Source organism: Sarcophilus harrisii, chromosome 3, assembly GCF_902635505.1.
Source record: "Sarcophilus harrisii chromosome 3, mSarHar1.11, whole genome shotgun sequence".
In the NCBI taxonomy this organism is placed as follows: Eukaryota; Metazoa; Chordata; class Mammalia; order Dasyuromorphia; family Dasyuridae; genus Sarcophilus; species Sarcophilus harrisii.
The window spans coordinates 542691729-542710563 of NC_045428.1; the positions used below are offsets into that span (position 1 = coordinate 542691729).

The 18835-nt window shown below is 42.4% G+C and overlaps 1 protein-coding gene across 3 annotated transcripts in view; it reads right to left on the minus strand.

Moving 5' to 3' along the window:
* Positions 1–2468: 2468 nt before the first annotated feature.
* The window catches only part of MTF1 (metal regulatory transcription factor 1), a 28808-nt gene continuing 12441 nt past the window's right edge, over positions 2469–18835 (minus strand). For 2 of the 3 annotated variants that reach the window (XM_031962182.1, XM_031962181.1), the window contains 10 exons: positions 16054–16292; positions 14023–14154; positions 12133–12206; positions 11266–11399; positions 9232–9309; positions 7947–8060; positions 7309–7408; positions 6111–6682; positions 5154–5217; positions 2469–4116 (listed from right to left, as the gene is read on the minus strand). In XM_031962182.1, the coding sequence (XP_031818042.1) occupies positions 3650–4116; positions 5154–5217; positions 6111–6682; positions 7309–7408; positions 7947–8060; positions 9232–9309; positions 11266–11399; positions 12133–12206; positions 14023–14154; positions 16054–16292 (1974 nt within the window). In that variant the 3' untranslated portion in view covers positions 2469–3649. The remainder of the gene's footprint in view (positions 4117–5153; positions 5218–6110; positions 6683–7308; positions 7409–7946; positions 8061–9231; positions 9310–11265; positions 11400–12132; positions 12207–14022; positions 14155–16053; positions 16293–18835) is intronic. The other variant, XM_031962183.1, reaches the window with a different exon arrangement.

Sequence of the window (18835 nt, forward strand, 5' to 3'; positions counted from 1 at the left end):
ATACAAAAGAAATTGCAGCAATCGGGTTAAGGATAACATAACCTAAAGTGCTTTTTAATTTTTATTATTTCTTTACTATACCAGTATGAGGTTCTGCAAACTCATCTCTCTGAAAACATTCAGCATTGTACCAAGTCTCTCCAATGAAATCTTAGTCTCCGTTATTCCAAACCAGTCTGTAGGTCCTCACTCTGACCCTCCAAGGCATAGGCACACCTAGAGGTTCCTTTCCTGGAGTACTCTGACCCCTTGAGGATTCTACATTTCCTATCTCCTTTCTTATGTACCATGAACTCCTTCTGGAAAAGGCAGAACTGAATAAATACCCCCAACCCTAGTGACCAAACCAGTGGTTCCCCAGGAGGTAAGTGGCTGTGAAGCCATACAGGGAGGAGCCAGGAGGCCTCTCCTCATCATATCCCCCTCCCCCTCTTTTGCTTATTCCAGAAGGAGACTTTTCATGGATGGGCACAAGCACACAAGCTTGCACACATATGCACACACGCATATGCATATGCACACACACATTCACACTCACATACACACACACACACACACACACACACACACACACCCTCTGAGAACCAGCTGTCCTCTGGACTGGAATCTGGAGCACAGTCCAACTTGAGAACACAGTTTAAGGCAGCTTGGTGGCACCCGCCAAGGCCAACTTTCCTCGCCAACCACCTCAGCCCATAAACTCTTAATTCGTGGCATTAAACAATTACCAAAGAAGCAGTGAGATAAGGCATGCCTAAATTACCCTTGCAGGCCAGAAGGCCTACAGTACCTCTGCAGTCTCCATAGGGACCCCAGTCTCACCAATTTAAGAAACCAACCCCTCCGCCAAAGGGTCTTTCTGGTCCCAATCCAACTCTGAGCTTGCTACCCTACCCTTGTTAGGAGTCTAACTTGGAGAGGATGCCCAGCCCAGAGTTCATGTAGACAAGGAAATAAGTTTCTTTTACATCCACAGGAAGTTGAAGAGACTGGAATGGAAGACCACCCTCCCAGGGGAATGGCCCTGCCTCATGATTCTGCTCATCCTCACTACCATTTTAAGGGAATTCCTGATTTATCAAAAGCCAAATGGATCTCAGAGCTCTGATCGCTGTAATCTGGACAATCTCTTGTGGTTTAACGATCATGAGGTTTCTATACTTGCTGGACCAAAACCTAAGGTCATCACCAAGAGACAAAACCCTTAACTTGTTCAACTAGAAAGGTCTGTTCATAGCAACTACAGCATGTGGCTTTTTTACCCTCCTCCTCTGCTCAGATGGTCTCCTGTCTGACAGTGACAGGAGCTGGCATCTAGAAAACCATCAATAGAATCATGCTGTGACTATCAAAAGGGGCAGTTCCAAATATGCCTCCTTAACCTTCCTGGGTCCAGGCCTGAAACCTCAATGAGCCAGAATCTTATTGGAAGAGCTAGGTCTGTTCAGATGCAGAGGGGATGGGAAGGTGAGCCCAGTACATTGCAGCTCCTCACCCACCCTTCTGAACCTGAACAGGATGTTCCCAATTGTAAAAGGGGTTTGTGTGTTTGTGTGTGTAGAGCGAGGGGATCTTTGAGCTGTCAAAACAGCATGGACCGTGGCAAAGATAGCATAGATTCAGCTCCTTCAAGGAAGCCTCTCTACTACAATCAAGTTATTGATACTTCTATACACAAAATATTACTGAATGTACCACACGGCAATAAAAGGCAGCCCCTCTCTTCTAGAAGATAAGACTTCATCTATCCCTTTCAACAACTTTCCAGCAGCCTTAGCTTCCTTGTTCTAGAAAGGCAATAATTCCCACTGATTAAATCTATCTTGCTCCTCAGAACAGTAACAATCTTTTCTGGGGTGGAGTAGAGATGGGGGAAAGGGCAGGGAATCTCCCGAACATCCTGATAAGGATGCCTGAAGCTCAGAGATAAAACTGACAATCTCAGGCATCCACATGACTGTCCCTGAATGCTGGCTTGGGAAATGAAAGAGGCAAATATGTTTTTGTGGTCACTGATGGCTAGGGGGGTCAATGAGGAATTCAAGCCCTTGAAAGAAGGAAGAAGATAAAACTCTTAGCTATTCTTGGCTTAAATATGTGGGGTCTGCATCTGGCTCATGGGACATCCTATTCCCTCCAAATAGGAAACAGGAAGGAAAAGGACTACAGAGGAGGCAGAAGGTCCAGCCTGTTTCCTGGGTGGAACTATATTTCTGAATTCTATGGGCAAAGATGTTACTGCTCTTATGACTAAGTCATTAGAGCCCTTTGACATAAAACAACAAAAACTTTAAGATACTGTTCTTAAATGAAATGACTTGGAGCCTTAGCCAGAGAGAAGTGAATAAAATTCTATAAAGATCAATTTTTTTTTCTTTTTTCTTTTTTTATATAATGCAACATAACAAAACATTCCAAATTGGGATGGGGGACGGGGGGGAGAAACACCTTATTGCAACACTTCAGGCTTTTTGGTGGAAGGGGGATTTTTTTTTTTTTTTTTTTTTTTTTGCTTTACTTTACCCTGAGTAGGTTAGATCATAGTTTTCATATCAAATGACTAAGCTATGTTGCACATGTCAACAGAGAAATTATACTCGCTTGCATTAGTAAGGACACAGGGCAAAATCAGACAGGAAGCAGCTGATTTGCTGGACCAGGATCCCAACTAGGGTAGCCTGTCCAGGCAACTTCACTCCTCTGAAGACTTCCTTCAGTTTTCACCTCATTCTGACAAAGTCAGCCCACCTTTGCTCTGCAAAGATGAAGTGGTCTGAGAGAGAGGGTGAAAAGTCAGCAAAGAGATTCTACACCAAACATGGTGGCCAACTCATAGGTACAAATAGGGATCCTTTCACTCCCTGAGAGGCACCACAACCTACAGCTCCCAATAGACAAAAGAGATCCTGGAAGAGCCAAGGAGACATAGAAACCGTGACCACCTTGCTAATGTTCACCCTGAAAACACTACATCCTAGTGCTGGTCTTCCACTCAGCACAAACCAGTGTCCTGCCTGGACCCCACCCCAAACAGCAGGTCCCTGTACTCTCTGCAGCCACCGGCCTCAGCCTTCCCCGAGGCTCCCTTGCCATACCAACCACTCTTGGGTCCTAACCAACACACATGGCTTCTTCCTCTACTACCACTTTTCCCCCTCTTAGGGATCACTGGCCTACATTTCAGTTTGTGGCCGAGTCTCAAATCTACCTCAGGAGCTATAATGAGACTACATTGCCAAAACTGCAAATGGCCCAACACAAGTAATAATCTAAGATTGATGGAAACCACACCCCTTTCAATTTAGAAATTTTATGCATACGAGTAACCTTAATTTCCATGTTCACATGACAATAAGCAAAAGTGACATACAGTGCAGCCAAAATAGTTCATTTATAACTTAGCTTTTTTTTTTTGTGTTTTTTTTTTTGTTTTGTTTTGTTTTTTGTTGTTGGGTTTTTTTTTTTCCTCCAAAGATGGGTTCCTTAAAATGGACATCCCTGGGATGGGAATAAAGAAATGATGTCTGAGAAGTATGACTTCCCAACAGCAAACCTCTTCATCCTTCAAATTCCTGGCCCCTGGGTAAAGAGGCCATTTGTTCTTGTAGCCCTGCTCGTCATCCTTAGAAGTGAGCGAGCCAAGGATGCTTCATTTAGCAAAGCTGCTGGTCAAGCCAATATCCTCCTCCCCCTGCAGTAGTGCTTCAATGGGAATCAGGTTGGATGGGGTGTCCGGGCTCTGGAGGGACAGGAACTCTGATACGTCCATGGCACTTAATGACTCAGTCTGAGAGTCTGAGGGGTTCTCTGCCTGTCTGCTCCGGATGCCAGAAGGGGAGGAGGAGGAGGAGGATGAGGATGATGATGACAATGTAGCAGAAGAGGAGGAAAAAGTCTGGGGGGGTAAATGGAGGGATGGGCCATCAGGGACCTGAAGGCTGGGCTCTGGAGGAGGCGGTGAGGAGCAGCCCTTCCTCCTGCTGCTGCTGTTGCTGCTGCTGCTGCCAGCAACCCGGTCCTTGGCAGAGTCCCGGCACGCACACTGACACTGACAGGCCTCCTCCTGTTTGATGATGATCACAGGAACACTGAGGCCAATCTGCTGCACGGAGCTCCCTGGGAAAGAGCAAAGGGGAAGAATGGTCTCCACTCTAGTGGGGAGGAGAGCGTGGAGCAGGGGATCTTAACCTGGGCTCCAGAAACCTCAAACATTGAGGGTCCATGAATTTGGATGGGAAAACCAAAAGGTAACCTTCTTCTTTCTGAGAAGGGGCTGTCCCAGAATTCAGTAAGTTCTCAAAAAGACACAAAAAAGCTAAGAACTTTCTTAAGTGCTGGATTTGGAAACCTGGTTTCAATCATAGCCCTGCTGCTGCTGCTTGTTTTGGGGGATTTTTTTTTTGGGGGGGGACCTGTTATTTCACAGGTATTGGAAAGGAAAAACAAAGAAAACTGCCTCTATACATGTAAGACAGTCTTGTCTGCAACTAAAAAGTTAATCAGTCTCTGAAGGGGTGAGTGTTGTGGAAACAAGTGTGGTTACGATCTTAGGACACAGCAGGGGAAGTGAGAAGAGCCCTGGCCAGGAAGAAGTCAAGAAACCCAGGTTCCAGTCAAGAATTCTATTCCTAACTCCAATATAACCTTAGGCAAGCACTCCCCCTCGCTAGGGGAATCAGGGAATGGGATGTGAATGTTACACAGCTGTTAAAAGGATCAAAGGAGATAACATATAAAATACATTTCATAATATACATAGCAAAATGCTCCATCGTTTAAGAATTAACAGTGATAATTAAGATCAAGGTCTGATGTGGGTACAATCCTTAGCTAGGCTTGATGGGGAAGGGAGATCTGAGGACTAAGGTGTTAATTCCCAGGGAAACTAGAAGAGGCAAAGGAGCTCATAGTTGCTCTTCTTTCAACAATAAACTGAGATTCATAACTTTTTTGGCTCTGACAAAGAAAGAACCTGGTTCTATCATAAAACTAAAAATTACAAAGGTAAAGGCACAGATAGAAAAAGAAGAACATTTACCTTCTAATAAGCAAGTAGAATGTAATGTCAAGTTGAGTGATGCTAATAAAATATGATAAGGCTGCAAAGCTGGCTAAGCCAAGTCAACTACACATGTTCTCAAGGGTTCACTTACCTGCACTACCAGTGACGGGTACTGCAGTGGTAAAAAACACTTTCTCCACCTTTGAGGCCTGTTGCTGAAAAATAAAAGTGAAATCAAACTTAGGATGATTAAAACAAAGTAGATGTACAAAGAAGGCAGCCTTTTCCGCACCAGCTCCTGCCAACCAGAACCTGAGCTAGCAGAATCCTCCTGATTGGAGGCCATGCTCACTTGTGTTTCTGGACTTTCACTGTGAGGGCACCAACCTGCTAATGATACTGAAAGTCAAGCAGGATGGGAAAAACACTTATCAGGGATGTGGATTCAGGGAAGGATGGAACTAGGTGGTTTCAACAGGCCTTTCCAGCAGAAACATTTTATAAAAACACTTTCAGAATGGTTTTCAAAGAACCCAACAGATGCTGTTGTCTGGGTCCTTGGAATGAGTATAAGACTGGGCCTTTTCTAGCAGTCTGGCTTTGTCTCAGAGAGGAAACATTCCACGAGAACCATTTTTGGGCTGTATGTGAAGGGAATAAACCAAAGGCAGGATATTCCTTCCAATAACTAGAACCAAATTTAAAGTTGTTTGGCTTTGCAATTTTCTAATACAACATTCTCAGAGATTTCCATCCTCTTATCATAAAAAGACTCGTAAGAACCAGGTAAGAAAACCTGGATTCATATCAGCTCTGATACTTATGACTTGCAAACTAATCTGTGCCCTGTGACCTCAACTAAGTTATTTAAACCTCTCACCCCAAAATTAAATTGGACTAGCTGATCAAGCACGCAGTCAATGAACACTGACCTACATACTAGGCATCATGGTAAGTTTTAAGGATACAACAACAACAGAATTTCAAGGAGCTTGTTACACAGCTGATGTGGAAGGTCTCCCTCCCCTGAGGGTTCAAGCACTCCACTGCAAATACAAATCCCTCCACATGCTCTACATATCCATACAACTCAGTGTCTAGTACTCACAATTTGCTCTTGATTTTGGGGAGAGCCAGTTGCACCATTGAGTATCCACTGTAAATTCTGGTCTCCCATAACTATGCTGGACTGCAGAATAGCCGTGCTGGGAGTTGGGGTGATGGTGATGGTGGGGTTACTCGTCAGAACAGGGGTGGCCCCCAGAGGCAGAGTCTGAACTAGAGCTGGCATGGCCTCAGTGGTGGTTGGGGGTGCCGCTGTTACTGGGGGAGCCCCAGCTACGACAGAAAGTCCTGGCACAAGGGGCTGCGGTGGCTGAGGATGAGGAAGAAACTCTTGGTGATTAGCAGCAAACTGTGTGCTGTGGGCAACTGGCCCTTCTGGAGGTTGTAAGATAGCAGGGGGGGTCCCAAATGCAGCTGGCTGGGAACCAGTTCCTATGGAGGGAGCAGTCAGAGGAGGAGGAGCGGGAGGCGCAGAGACAGGTAGTGCAGACTGGGGAGGCTCGGAGATGCCAGGCTGCAGTACAAGTGGAAGAGATAAAGATGCTGAATCTCCCGTGGAGGGTGCAACAGCGGTGACTGACTCTGTATCACCATTAAAACTTTCAATCAAGGCAGCTGGCAAGAAAAAGAAATAAGAAAGTATACACTGAGTTTCCCAAGCCTGAGCTGACCCCCCAGACCCCACCCCCAACACACACAGAGCAGTCACTGGTGCACCTCCAGTAGTCATGGCTCCTCAAAGCATCCCTGTCTGCAGGCGGCTTTTGCTTTTCACCTCGGGAAAAGGTGACCAAGGCCACAAATTTCACTGGAATCTCAGAGATGAAATTTGAGGGTGTGTGCCATAGCAGGAAAGTCTCAAGTCCTGAAGCTTTTCTTAGGAACCTCTCGGACTTCTACCTCTGGGCCTGCTCTTCTGGAGCAGGAACAATAAGTTGACCTGCTGTCCCTGGAGTGGAGACTCTTTAAAGAACCTAGTCTAGGCCAGTAATACTGACCCAACTGGGCCTTTAGTCTGTCTCTGCCTCTGCCTCAAAGATGAGCATGATAAGCCCAAAGCAAGAAAAAAGTCAGCTGGACTTTTTAAGCATCACAGCTACAGGAATGAAAATTTTAAAAATCCTTGGCTTTTAGAAAAAGATCAGTGAGGTCATGTGAACTGACAGACCCCACCTTAGAGGGCCCACGCTAAGCATTTGGACTACTTTCATGACAACTTCATGGTCAATTAGGGAACAAACCTGTCTGCTTGTTTTCCTGGATTGTAGGATCATCGGAGTTCTGGAACATTGATTCAAAGATGATTGCTGGTGAAATTGTGCTAAGGTCTTGGCCATGTGTCTAGGAAAGGAAACATGTCAAAATGTGAGGGGAATAAAAAAGAATGCCTCCTACTTACATGTGTCAGAGCCCCAGGAAGAACATGCCCTCTGGAGCAAGATGGGACCTTTGCAGAAGGTAGGAGGGTACAGTAGAAAGAAAGCTGGGTTTGGAAATCTACCTTTTTATTCTAATTTGGGACTTCTTCTTTCTCTTTCCTCCCCCTCCACTCCAAGTTGCTCTTCCTTTATCTCTTACCACATCTCTGTGGCCTGAGGAAGTTATTCTTCCCCTGTGGGTCAGTTTCCTCCTCTGTATAATCAGCAAGTTGGACTAAATGATCTTTAATGTGCTTTCTAGCACTAAACCTATAATTCAGGACTATAGTCATTACTGGGGAATTTGCCTATAATTATAAAGATTAATGGCAAAGCACAGAGCAAAACAGGGTCAGCAAATTTCCAGTCCACTAGTCTTTCTATATCTTATGAGCAAGAGTGTTTTGTCATCATGTTCTAGACCTGGAGTAGGGTCCCAACTTTTCCAACATACAGCCTACCCTAGGTTTCTGTAGCACTCTCATGTCTTCCAGATACATAGTGGAAATCAATCTCTCTCTTGTCTCTTTGTCAGGGATCTCCATGCACCAGACTGGCTTCATTGTTCCTATGACCTTCATTAATCAAGAAGGAGCTTATCAGTATCAGGCAATCTAGCAGGGAGAGGTAGACCTTTTCTATCACATCATGGGAGTTGTAGAAGAGGGGTGTTGCCAGTCCAGTGCCTCTTACATCCTTAAACCACAGCACCCTGCCTGGGGGCCTCAGGGCTCCAGAACATTTTTCAATAAGGCAAAGTCTTAGTTAGGGCCACTTAAGATGATCTGAGAGATTATAAGCAGACACTGGAATCCAAGATATTCAGGTATCTCAGCATAAAGTCTAACCTTCTACCCAGTGCTGACTTCCTTCTATCACATCCCTGAGCCAAGGTCATCAAGACCATCAGTTTACTTGAATACCTTCAGTCATGTTGTTAATTCCTATTTATTCTGTACCATACCACATGTGGCAAAGCATCACTCTGTTGGGGAACAGTGGGCTCTCCAGGATGTGCCAAGAAAGCACATATATTGACAAGTCTGACTAATAAGGTCTGACAGAGAGGCTCATAAATCTGGCAGCCAAAGGCAAGCCCAGCAATGGGCAGAACTTCATCACCAGAAGGCTCATCAATGGGAATTAATTATTTTTTGGCCCATTGCCATTCCATATAATTTCTTCAAATGGGGAAAAAAATTGCCCAAGAATCAGGTCTTCAAAAGGAAGAATGAGTTTGGTATAATTCTGAGAACTGTACCAAACGGCTTATATAAGCAGTGACTGAAGGCATAGATTTATCAAGCCATTCACTGGGATGGGGGGAACATTTCCTAATCTTAACAGAGTATATTGGAGCCATTAAGACTGAGGCAAAGAATGGTTTTCCACTAGAGGAACTGTGGGGTCAAAGCTTTGCTTCAACACAGCTTCACAAAAACCAACTACTGAAAAGCACCTAGTCATATAAAATACCCAGCACATAGTAAGTCGGCCCTTACAAATATCTGCTGAATAAATATTCTAAATTATCTGGAGGAGGGTGAACTCCAAATCACAGGAGCCTCTCTTTGAAGAAACAATGCCTTGGCAACCCAAGAGCAGAACTGCATAGTAAGGCAAATAGTCAGGATGAAAGTAAGAAGATCAACCAAGTCCAGAGGAAGACCAATACTATTGTTTGCTTGTTTGTTTTTGATACTAACTTCAGTCCCACATATCTCAATGGATACAAATTATACTTACTGTATTGGAATTTTCTCGTAGCTCAGAATCCTTGGATTTGAGGCTCAAGTCGCTCAGACAAAGGGAGTGGTTTGTGTCCTGCAGTATTAGAAAAAAAAGAAATACAAATCAGCATTTACAGATGTATTTCCCAGTAAGCATCAGTCCAAAGCCTTAGGAAGCTTAGGGGCTTCCTTCACTTACAAAAAAGAAAGTTACTTAATTATAAACCTGGTTAACCCTTTATAAAAATAGTCTGCAAAGACAGGTTTCCAAAGCACAGCAAGAACAGCTATACTTTAGGCTAGCAGTTCTCAGATGTCTGGAGCTATGAATCACTTCAATACAGCCTATGATCCAGAAGACTCTAGCCATCACCACCAAAAACAATCTCCTGCTTTAGTTGAGAGTAACTTCTCTGATTTCATCTGCAACCCTTCACTGTGGCAGATCCTTATGCTACCCCTCATAAGATGCTTCCAACTTCTGTAAGACAACTGCTTCATAAACTGCTGTGGTCAGAATGACTCATTACATGGAGCCAACCTTCTGGAGTTGAACTTGATGAAACATTGAATATTAGAATTAGGAGGGATCTCTGAGGTCACCTAAACCCAGGACACCCTAAACCCTTTTTACAATCAAGGTTCTTCCTACTCTCCTCCAGCTCTGAGAACCCCTGGCTTTCACTGGGACTCAATTCAAACACTACCTTTTGCAAGAGAACTTTTTTGGTCCTCTCAGCTTCTAGAACCTTCCACTCTAACCGTACATTCCATCTACTCAGTGTATCTTGTGTATCTATGCAAATGTTGTCTCCTCTATTATCTTAGTCAATCAACAAATATTTAAGTTCCTACTATGTACTAGGCACTGGGCTAAGCACTGGAGATACAAAGAAAGGGAAAAAAAGTCCCTTCCCTCAGAGAGCTTATAAGCTCTTTGTATCTCTTAACACTTAACCCAATGCCGGGCATTTTTTAAAAGTTTATTGATTGATAGTCATTCGCTTTGTTGGAAAATTTCCAAAAACATGGCATTCACTTAACATTTCTGGAAACAGTCCACCTATGAATGGGTCTTTTCAGAAATCTACAGTTCCTTCTCCAGGCTCTGCCCTCCAGGAATGAGCACAACAAACTGGAGCCTTCTGAAGCTCCCTTATAAATCCTTCCATATTAGAAACAGGAATAAAATAAGGGAGATTCTATAGACAAGCAGGATGACAACCAAAGACCAACAGATTTCCCTGGAAAAGCCAATGCTCAGTTGCATTCTGTATCACTGAAGGCTACAGGCCCTAAGAATAAGAATAGAAAAGTCCTTTTGCAGAAGGAGCAGACTCTGAGCATAGACTCTACACACAATAGTGGAGGCAGCAGGAGTCCTAGTTTTGTTGAATTGTTTATTCCTCTCTTTCATTACTACAACCTCCTCACCAGGGAGGGGAGAAATAAATTTGAAAATATATTGTGACACATAAAAATAATTTAAAATATTTTTTAAAGTTAGTACATTGCAAATTCAGAGTAAGATATGAAGGCAGCAAAGAATCAAGAGCTTCATTTTACAAAAGCCCAGAATGAGCCCCAGCCAGCCAAGGGAAGGGAGGAGTAGGGGGAATGGCAGTCCAAGATCTCTTTATTAGCAAGAGGGAATCTGGGTGAGTCAATTGACCTTTATATTATGATATAGATAGATAAAAAGATATAGATATGCTCTTAAATCTGTAAATATGTTCTTAAATCTGAAAAAGGGGATAATAATCCACTCCCTGCCTCACAGGGCTATGTGACAGAGATGCTTTATATTCACAAAGCATCACACAAATGAATCCTTGGAAACTTAATCTAGATGAATTTCAGGATTCTCTTTCCTTTCAAAAGACACATCATCTTGATACAATTTGCTACCTTCTCAACAAAATTTAGTGAAAGAATAAACGTTAAAACATGCTTACCATGACATTACACAAAGCAGCCAAGCAGTTATCCTGTATTACAGAGATCAAAGCATAGAAATGGGAGACAGGAAAGGGAACAAAGAATCACATACCTCAGACATGCTATTTGGAAGTGCGTTATATGAATGTCCTTTGTTATCATGTCCTTTCATATGACTTTTCAGACTATATTGGGTGCTGAATGTCTTCTCACAGCCATTACTGGGGCAGAAAAAGGGTCTTTCACCTAAAGAAAGGAAAAAGTTATTTTTACCCTAAATTAGTTTTACCCTAAATGGATTTTGTGTGCTCCCCAGACCTATTTACCCAGGCACAGAGTGACAAAAGGAGAGCTTGTTACTACCTCACTCGGTCAATTCTGAATAGGCAAAACTCTGAACACAATATGGTACTCCAAAGTTTAATCGGATGAACAATTCTTCTTGGGTTCTATGTTATAAGTACTCTTGCATTTTCCCCTATTTCCTGGGGATATGATTATTGATGAAAGAGCAGAACAGAGTAGAAACAGGACTTCGCCATGAAAATCAGGACTACTGTTTTCCTAGGTGAGATTGGGCAAGTGTTTTCCCTCTCTGAAATTCAGTTTCATCTTCTTTATAAATAAGAGTATCAAACAAAATAATCTCCAAGGTCTCTTTCAGTTCCAAGTTCTATGATCTGACCTTTGAAAGTCATGTATCCATGTGGGAAGTTAAGCACAATTCTGTAAACCATTAACAACTGAAAGCTTGGGATCAGAAAGAGCTGGGTTCAGGTCCTAACCCTGCTTCCTTTTTAACTTTGGGACACTAGGCAAGTCTTTGATCCTTATTTGTCACATGGAAATAGCAAAACAACTAATACACTGGGCTATTATGAGGAACAAACAAAAACACATATTTAAACAATTTGAATCATATTACCATTGCATTTATAGTAAAAGAAAACTCGAGAGGGATTTAAAACAACAAACTCACCAGTGTGTGTTCTGACGTGTGTTTTAAGGTGATGGCTTGCTGCAAATGCCTTCCCACAGCCATCATGATCACACCTGAACAAGTCATTTAAAAAAAAAGAAATAGCAACCATTAGCTAAGGGGGAATTCCACCACCAATGACTTATGTACACACCTGCATTCAAAGAACACTTCACAGAAGGCAACGGAATGAAGCCTCAGTGATCTATCAGAGTTCAGAGGAATCAGGTACAGAGTTTAAAAAGAAAAAAGCTAAATTAGCAGTGGGTGGCCTCAGTGCTGTACACTTTATGCCTGAGTGAAATCTTTCGCTTAGTACTTTTCAGAACAGCATTTTCATCCACACAGTTGCCCAAGTGGTTCTACTTATTTTGGATCTGACCATATCACTCCCCTTCTCAATAACCTCCCTAGTATCCCTAAAATAAATTAAAACTCTTCCATTTGGCTTTTATGGGTCCTTCACAATTTGGCCTCAACCTTTTTCCTGCCATCAGACTTCCTTCTAGCTGAAATGGCCCTTCTTGCTCTTTTTCACATTCCACATTCCATATTTTTTCCTCAAACCTTTCCCCAGGACAGGCATCCTGGGTCTGGAATACACTCTCCCCCCCCCCCCCCCCCCAACCTCTGCCTGCCAGAATTCTGCCAGGAATTCAGAGCTGGAAAGGATCCCAGATGTCATCAAGTCATTTTGTAGATGAGGAAACTGAGACTCTGACTTGCCCAGAGTCACAGTCTTCCCCACATGAGGCAGGATCTTAGCCCAGCTCCAAGCAGCACCTGCTCCATGATAGTGCCCTGCCACACTCCCTACATTACCTTCTACACTTACGCAGGGGTGCCTGCTGGCCTCGGACAGAATGGAAGCCCCTTGAGCGCAGGGACTCCTCCCAGTTGTCTCCAACCCCACTGCCTGGCATCTAATGGATTCCGGTGACTGAATGAGAGGTGACTACCAGAAAAGCCACATAAATGAATTTAAGAAATTACTTGTGACCCTGAATATGAAATAAATCAAACCAATCCAAATTGGTTAATTACAACAAATTCTTATAAACTGAGCCATCTGAGGAAAGACGAGCATGTCATCGAGACAAAAACCCTGGGGTCCAGTGTCTGACCTCTGGGATTTCAGGTAGCCTGTGAAATAAATAAGGGGGCTAGGTGTCGGGGACACCATGGTATCTTGCCCTCGGATAATCCTGCAAATCTACCATACAAAAGTTTAGCCACGCCAAACACAAACACCAAGAATGTGTTTGTCTGCATGGGCCCTGAAGGAAAAATGTCAATCCATTCCAACCTAATCAAGTCAAGCTGGTTCTTGACTGATCACCTTGACCAATATAGGCTGCAGAACCGAGGACAACTATGTGACTTCAGGCTGCAATAATACCTACTTCACAAGGTTCTTGGGAGGATTCACTGGATGTAACATATAAAGTATTTTGCAAAATCTTAAAATTACCAAGATCTTGAATCATTATTGTTTCTTCAACTACTAAATGAATAGAATTAAATGAATACAATACAAATGAACACTCTGACCTACTCCACAGGATTATTGTGATAGTCAAGTAAGATTATAAAAAGTGATAAATATAAAACTTGAGCTGTTTTCACAACCAGTTTGTATTTATGATCCATGCCCTGGCCTCAACAAGTACAATGTACCCTCAAGTCATTCATGGCCAGTATTAGAGGAGATGTTTTTGTAAGTACAGAAGTACTGTAAGTACTGTTACACTCAGAAAAATTAGAAGAACTAATAAGAAGTTTCCCCAATTGAAAAAAGAAGAAATATAACTATACATGAAGAAACCCAACAGAAACCTGGTTTGCATTCAACAGCCCTGTGGCTTTAAAGTGACAGACTCAGTAACCTACCGAAATGGCTTCTCTCCTGTGTGGGTTCGAATGTGCTTTCTCAGATCACTGAGCGTGGTGAAGTACTTGCTGCAGCCTTCTGATTCACAGTTAAAGGTTTTCCCCGTATGCAACCGCTGGTGTGCTTTCAGTCTGCAAAACACCCAGGAAAATTCTCTTTATTGTTATTTAATCTCTACTTTTCTGGGCCAGATCAGAATATTTCCAGATTGTTTTTCAGGAATGCCAACACATCTTTCTTTATGCCTTTGATATTGTCAAGATATTAGGAGATACCCTGTTTTCTAGGAGCTAAGAACTATTATTAAATCATTTTTGTTTCCTCAACTATTACATAAAAACAATACAAATGAACATTCTGACTTATTCCACAGGATTATCATGACAGTCAAATAAGATTATACAAAGTGATAAATAGAAAACTTGAGCTGTTTTCATAACCAGTCTGTATTTATGATCCATCTCCCTGGCCTCAGCAAGTACAATAATACCCTTGAGTCATCATGGTCAGTTTTGGAGGAGATGCAACAAGCAAACTATCCCTGACCTTGGCACAACAATCCTTTGCACACACCTTCTGGATGATCTACTGCACTGCCCTGAGCAGCACCAGGTATTCTCTGAGCTTGCAGAAGCACTGAAGCCATGTTCTGGCTGTGAAGTCCTGCTATGTATGAAATCAAATTTGTCTCATTGTTGCTGTTAGTCCTCGTCAGGACTCCAGGGATAGATATATATAGGAGTGGCTATATATATATAGCCACTGGTATAATTATTGAGATATCCCCACACTGCCTTGGGTCCCACCACAGGAGGCAGGGCTCTGGCACACACTTCCTTGCTTACAACCCATTCCCCTCACTTAAAAATTACGCCTGTTTGGTTCCCAACCTCCCTGTCTCTAGCCTACTCTGCTTGACTTTGGCCATCCACAGGTTACAGACCTGTTCAGTTCTCTTCAGTTGACAAGACACAGGGCTGGAAGGGCAGCACTTGCATAAAGGAGACTGGTTGTGGGCACTAACAGGGAGCCAGTACCTAGCTGCTTCCTGGATTCCCTTTCTTGTTGTTTTTTGATACTGACCTCCTGGGACATACTGTGTGTCTGGGCATGACACTCCTTCTCTGCATCTGTGTACTTCTATTAGTTGTTTTTTTATATTGCTCAGCCCCCTCCTTCTTTCCCCCATTCTACTTCTAACAGCAGCTGGGCCCTGACAGTCCTAAGCATGATCAGATTTGGAGAACAGACAAATGTGCAAACTGCTCAGGAGGGGGATGGGAAAGGAAAATAGCTCTATATTAGCAAGCAGAAGATTCAAAAGAAAGGTCATGATGTCTCACCTCCAGTTCCCTCCCCATACTATTCAGAACCAAAACAGGCAGCTCTCCGTGTGGCTGAGAGAAGCTCTCTATGCCCCACAGAGCGAGGTCCTGAGCCAAGGGACAAAATGACTCTGTACAAGAAACTAAAATTTTCTGGAAAGAACTTTAGTCCATGAGACAAAAAAGTTAAATATAGGTATATTCTCACCTGAAGCAAGAGACATCTGAAAATCTGGACTTACAAAAAGGATACTTGAGAAACTGCTAACTGCATGCATTTAAAATGATTAGCTAGCGTTAGTACCAAATGGCAAAATAAAGGACATAATCCTCCCTTCTAGTACCAACTGATAAGTTTTCCAGGAAATATTTTCTATGAATTCCATAAGAAGGTTTATCTGGGAGTTTGTAGGAAGTATCAACTGAGTCACAGCTAAAATGATCAAGTTAACAAATGATTTGAGCTTATAAAGATTTCATTTACACACAATTCTAAAGTTTCATAAATATCTCTTGTTTACTCTAGTCATTTCCCAGTATTATCTTCTACCCTGCTTCCCAACCCTCCCTTGAAACAAAGAAAATCTAGTAAGCAAAACCAACCAAGGTGACCACTTTATCTACCTCCCTCTCCCAGAGGGAAGATGACACACAATGATTCAGAAACATATCCATCATACAAAATGGGAGGAAGAAGGAACTGACCTGTACAATGTATTGAATGCCTTCTCGCAGCCCTGCACATCACACTCAAATGGCTTTTCCTTCGTGTGTACTCGCACATGGATCTTGAGACTGTATGAGGTGAGGAAGGCTTTGCCACAGCCCTCCTGGTTGCAGACAAAAGTATACTCGCCCCGGTGGGTCTTCTGGTGGGTGCGCAGGTTGCCTGCCGTGCTGTAAGTGCGAGGGCAGCCCTCAAAGGTGCACTGGTACCGCTTCACCTAACACAAAAACTTGCCCAATTAGTGGGGTAGAAGGGCTGGTTGCAAACTAATTCCCCCCACATTCCCCACGTCCCATTCCAGAAGATGCCTAAAGGAAGCACCTCCCTGCCACAGCTTACTTTGTCACTTCAAGGATCTACAATCTCCATCCACTGGCATAAATCACAGCTTATAACTGAACAGATGGCTTTTAAGAGACACCAAATAAAAAAATTCACAACCTTCAGCTAACCTAGCAATGACCCTCTCTAATCACTTGGACCAGTACTCACAGAACATACATATATCCCACCCACTCTTTAGAGCAGGGGTCCTCAAACTTTTTAAATAGGGGGCCAGTTCACTGTCCCTCGGACTGTTGGAGGGCCAGACTATAGTAAAAACAAAACCTTTGTTTTGTGGGCCTTTAAATAAAGAAACTTCATAGCCCTGGGTGAGGGGGATAATTGTCCTCAGCTGCCGCATCTGGCACGCGGGCCGTAGTTTGAGGACCCTTGCTTTAGAGCTTGGCTAGAGATGATGCAATTTTTGTTCCACTGCCATAATTCCCAAGAAATCCAAGTTATTTCCTTGCTATTAAATCTGAAAATTTAGCGTTATTTCTGTGACACTCCTCCACGAAAGTCCTAATTATTGTGGTGGAGCTAGGTTCTTGAAGACTATGCCAAGTAAGGTGCCAGTCCTGGAGAATGGCCTTACCCAAGCTGGAAATATTTGAGTGCAACAAACTCCTTGTGGGTCTCTTGAGGAAGAGCTCAGTCCAGCTCAGAGATCCAGACACCAGACTGGCCACAGTCACTCACTCGGACCACCTAAATAACAGTGGGGTTCCCTTGTGCATAGACATAAACTCTCACGCTGATGAAATCACAGGTCTTTGAAATATATCAACAAGCATTCCTCCTTTATAAAATGCACGTTCAAAGAAAAAAGAAAACGTGGCAATACATCAAGAATCTGTGACGTGGCTCTACAAACCACCCACCAGTGCAGTTCACAATCTGTTTATAATGTCAAGTCAGAGATTTGAGTAGGGCTCAGATGAGCTCAATGATTTGCACATGGTCTATCTCATGGCTAAGTGTCAGAGGCAGGATCTGAGCTGTTTTCCTCAATCTATTCTAAGTCTATCTACATCATGATACTTTAAAAATGACTTTTATATGTTTATTGTTCTTGGGAATGAGCAATGCGGGAAAACTATGCTTTGAGTAACTGAATATTCTCGGGTAAATAAACCAAACATACATTTGTTGTCTATGGTTGGTTATGAATCTAGTATGTATTATTTTTATGATATTCTCTTTCATCAAAATTCTTATATGTTACCACACCAGATTCTCTTAATATAACTTGTATTCTTTATCACAATTAGGTGACTCAAAAAACTTACAAGAACATTAACCTAGGAATCAGAAGACTTGGGTTCTAATTCCAGCTATGACATTGATTATGTGATCTGAAGCAAGCCATAATTTCTTTTGAGCTTCAGTATAACCATGCATAAAACAAGGGGATTAGGTTAGATACTCCCTGAAGTCCCTTCCTCAACATTAGTATTCTGTGATTCTAAGAATAAATGCCTAAAAATAAATCCAAATTTAAAGCTTCAAATATATAAGTTCCAAATCTAAAAGAAAAGTTAATGAGAAATAAACTTAGTAGAATATTCTAGGACAAAATATTTGCCAATTCCTGACATCTACTCCATTCCTGGCCCTGCCCTTGTCCTAGTCTCTTCTTCCTTTCTTTGGTTGCCTCAATTTCATCATCAACCATCAGCTCCTTAATTCTTTACAAACTAGCTTTCACCACGTTATTAAATTGGTATTCCTTAAAGTCCCCAAAGATGGCCTTATTGACAAATCCCATTCTCTATTTGTCAGCTTTTACTTTTCTTGACAAGTATCAATCTTTGACTCACAGACAACAATTCCTATAGCTTTGTTCATTCAGTCGCCTTAGTTAGGTTCCTCTTTCTGCCCCCACCTACAGAAAAGCATACCCCAAATCTGCTTTCAATGTTCTTGTTTTAGTCTTAAAAGAGAATTTTCTTTTTAAAATTTTATTTCTGAGTAGTATTTTATTTTTCCAATTACATATAAAGATAGTTTTTAACATTCAATTCTGTAAGATCTTGTGTTCCAAATTTTTTTTCTCTCCCTCTCTTCCCCTTCTCCCTCCCCAAGACAGTAATCCGATATAGGCTATACATGTACAATCACTTTACACATATTTGCATATTAGTCATGTTGTGAAAGAAAAAAATCACATCAGAAAGAAAAGGCAAACAAAAGAAGACTATTTCATCCATAGAGTCCCCCATCATATTTTGTGGCTTCAACTATTTTAAGTTGGTTGCTTTCCAAATCTATATCTCTGGCCCCGACTTCTCTCCTAAATTTCAGCCTCACAGCAGTAGATAACAAAAATGAATACTTATACAGTCTCTACCATGTTTGAGATTCTAAGTACTTTGCAAATATTATTTCAACTGATCCTCACAACAACCCTGGGAAGTAGGTGCTATTATTGAACTC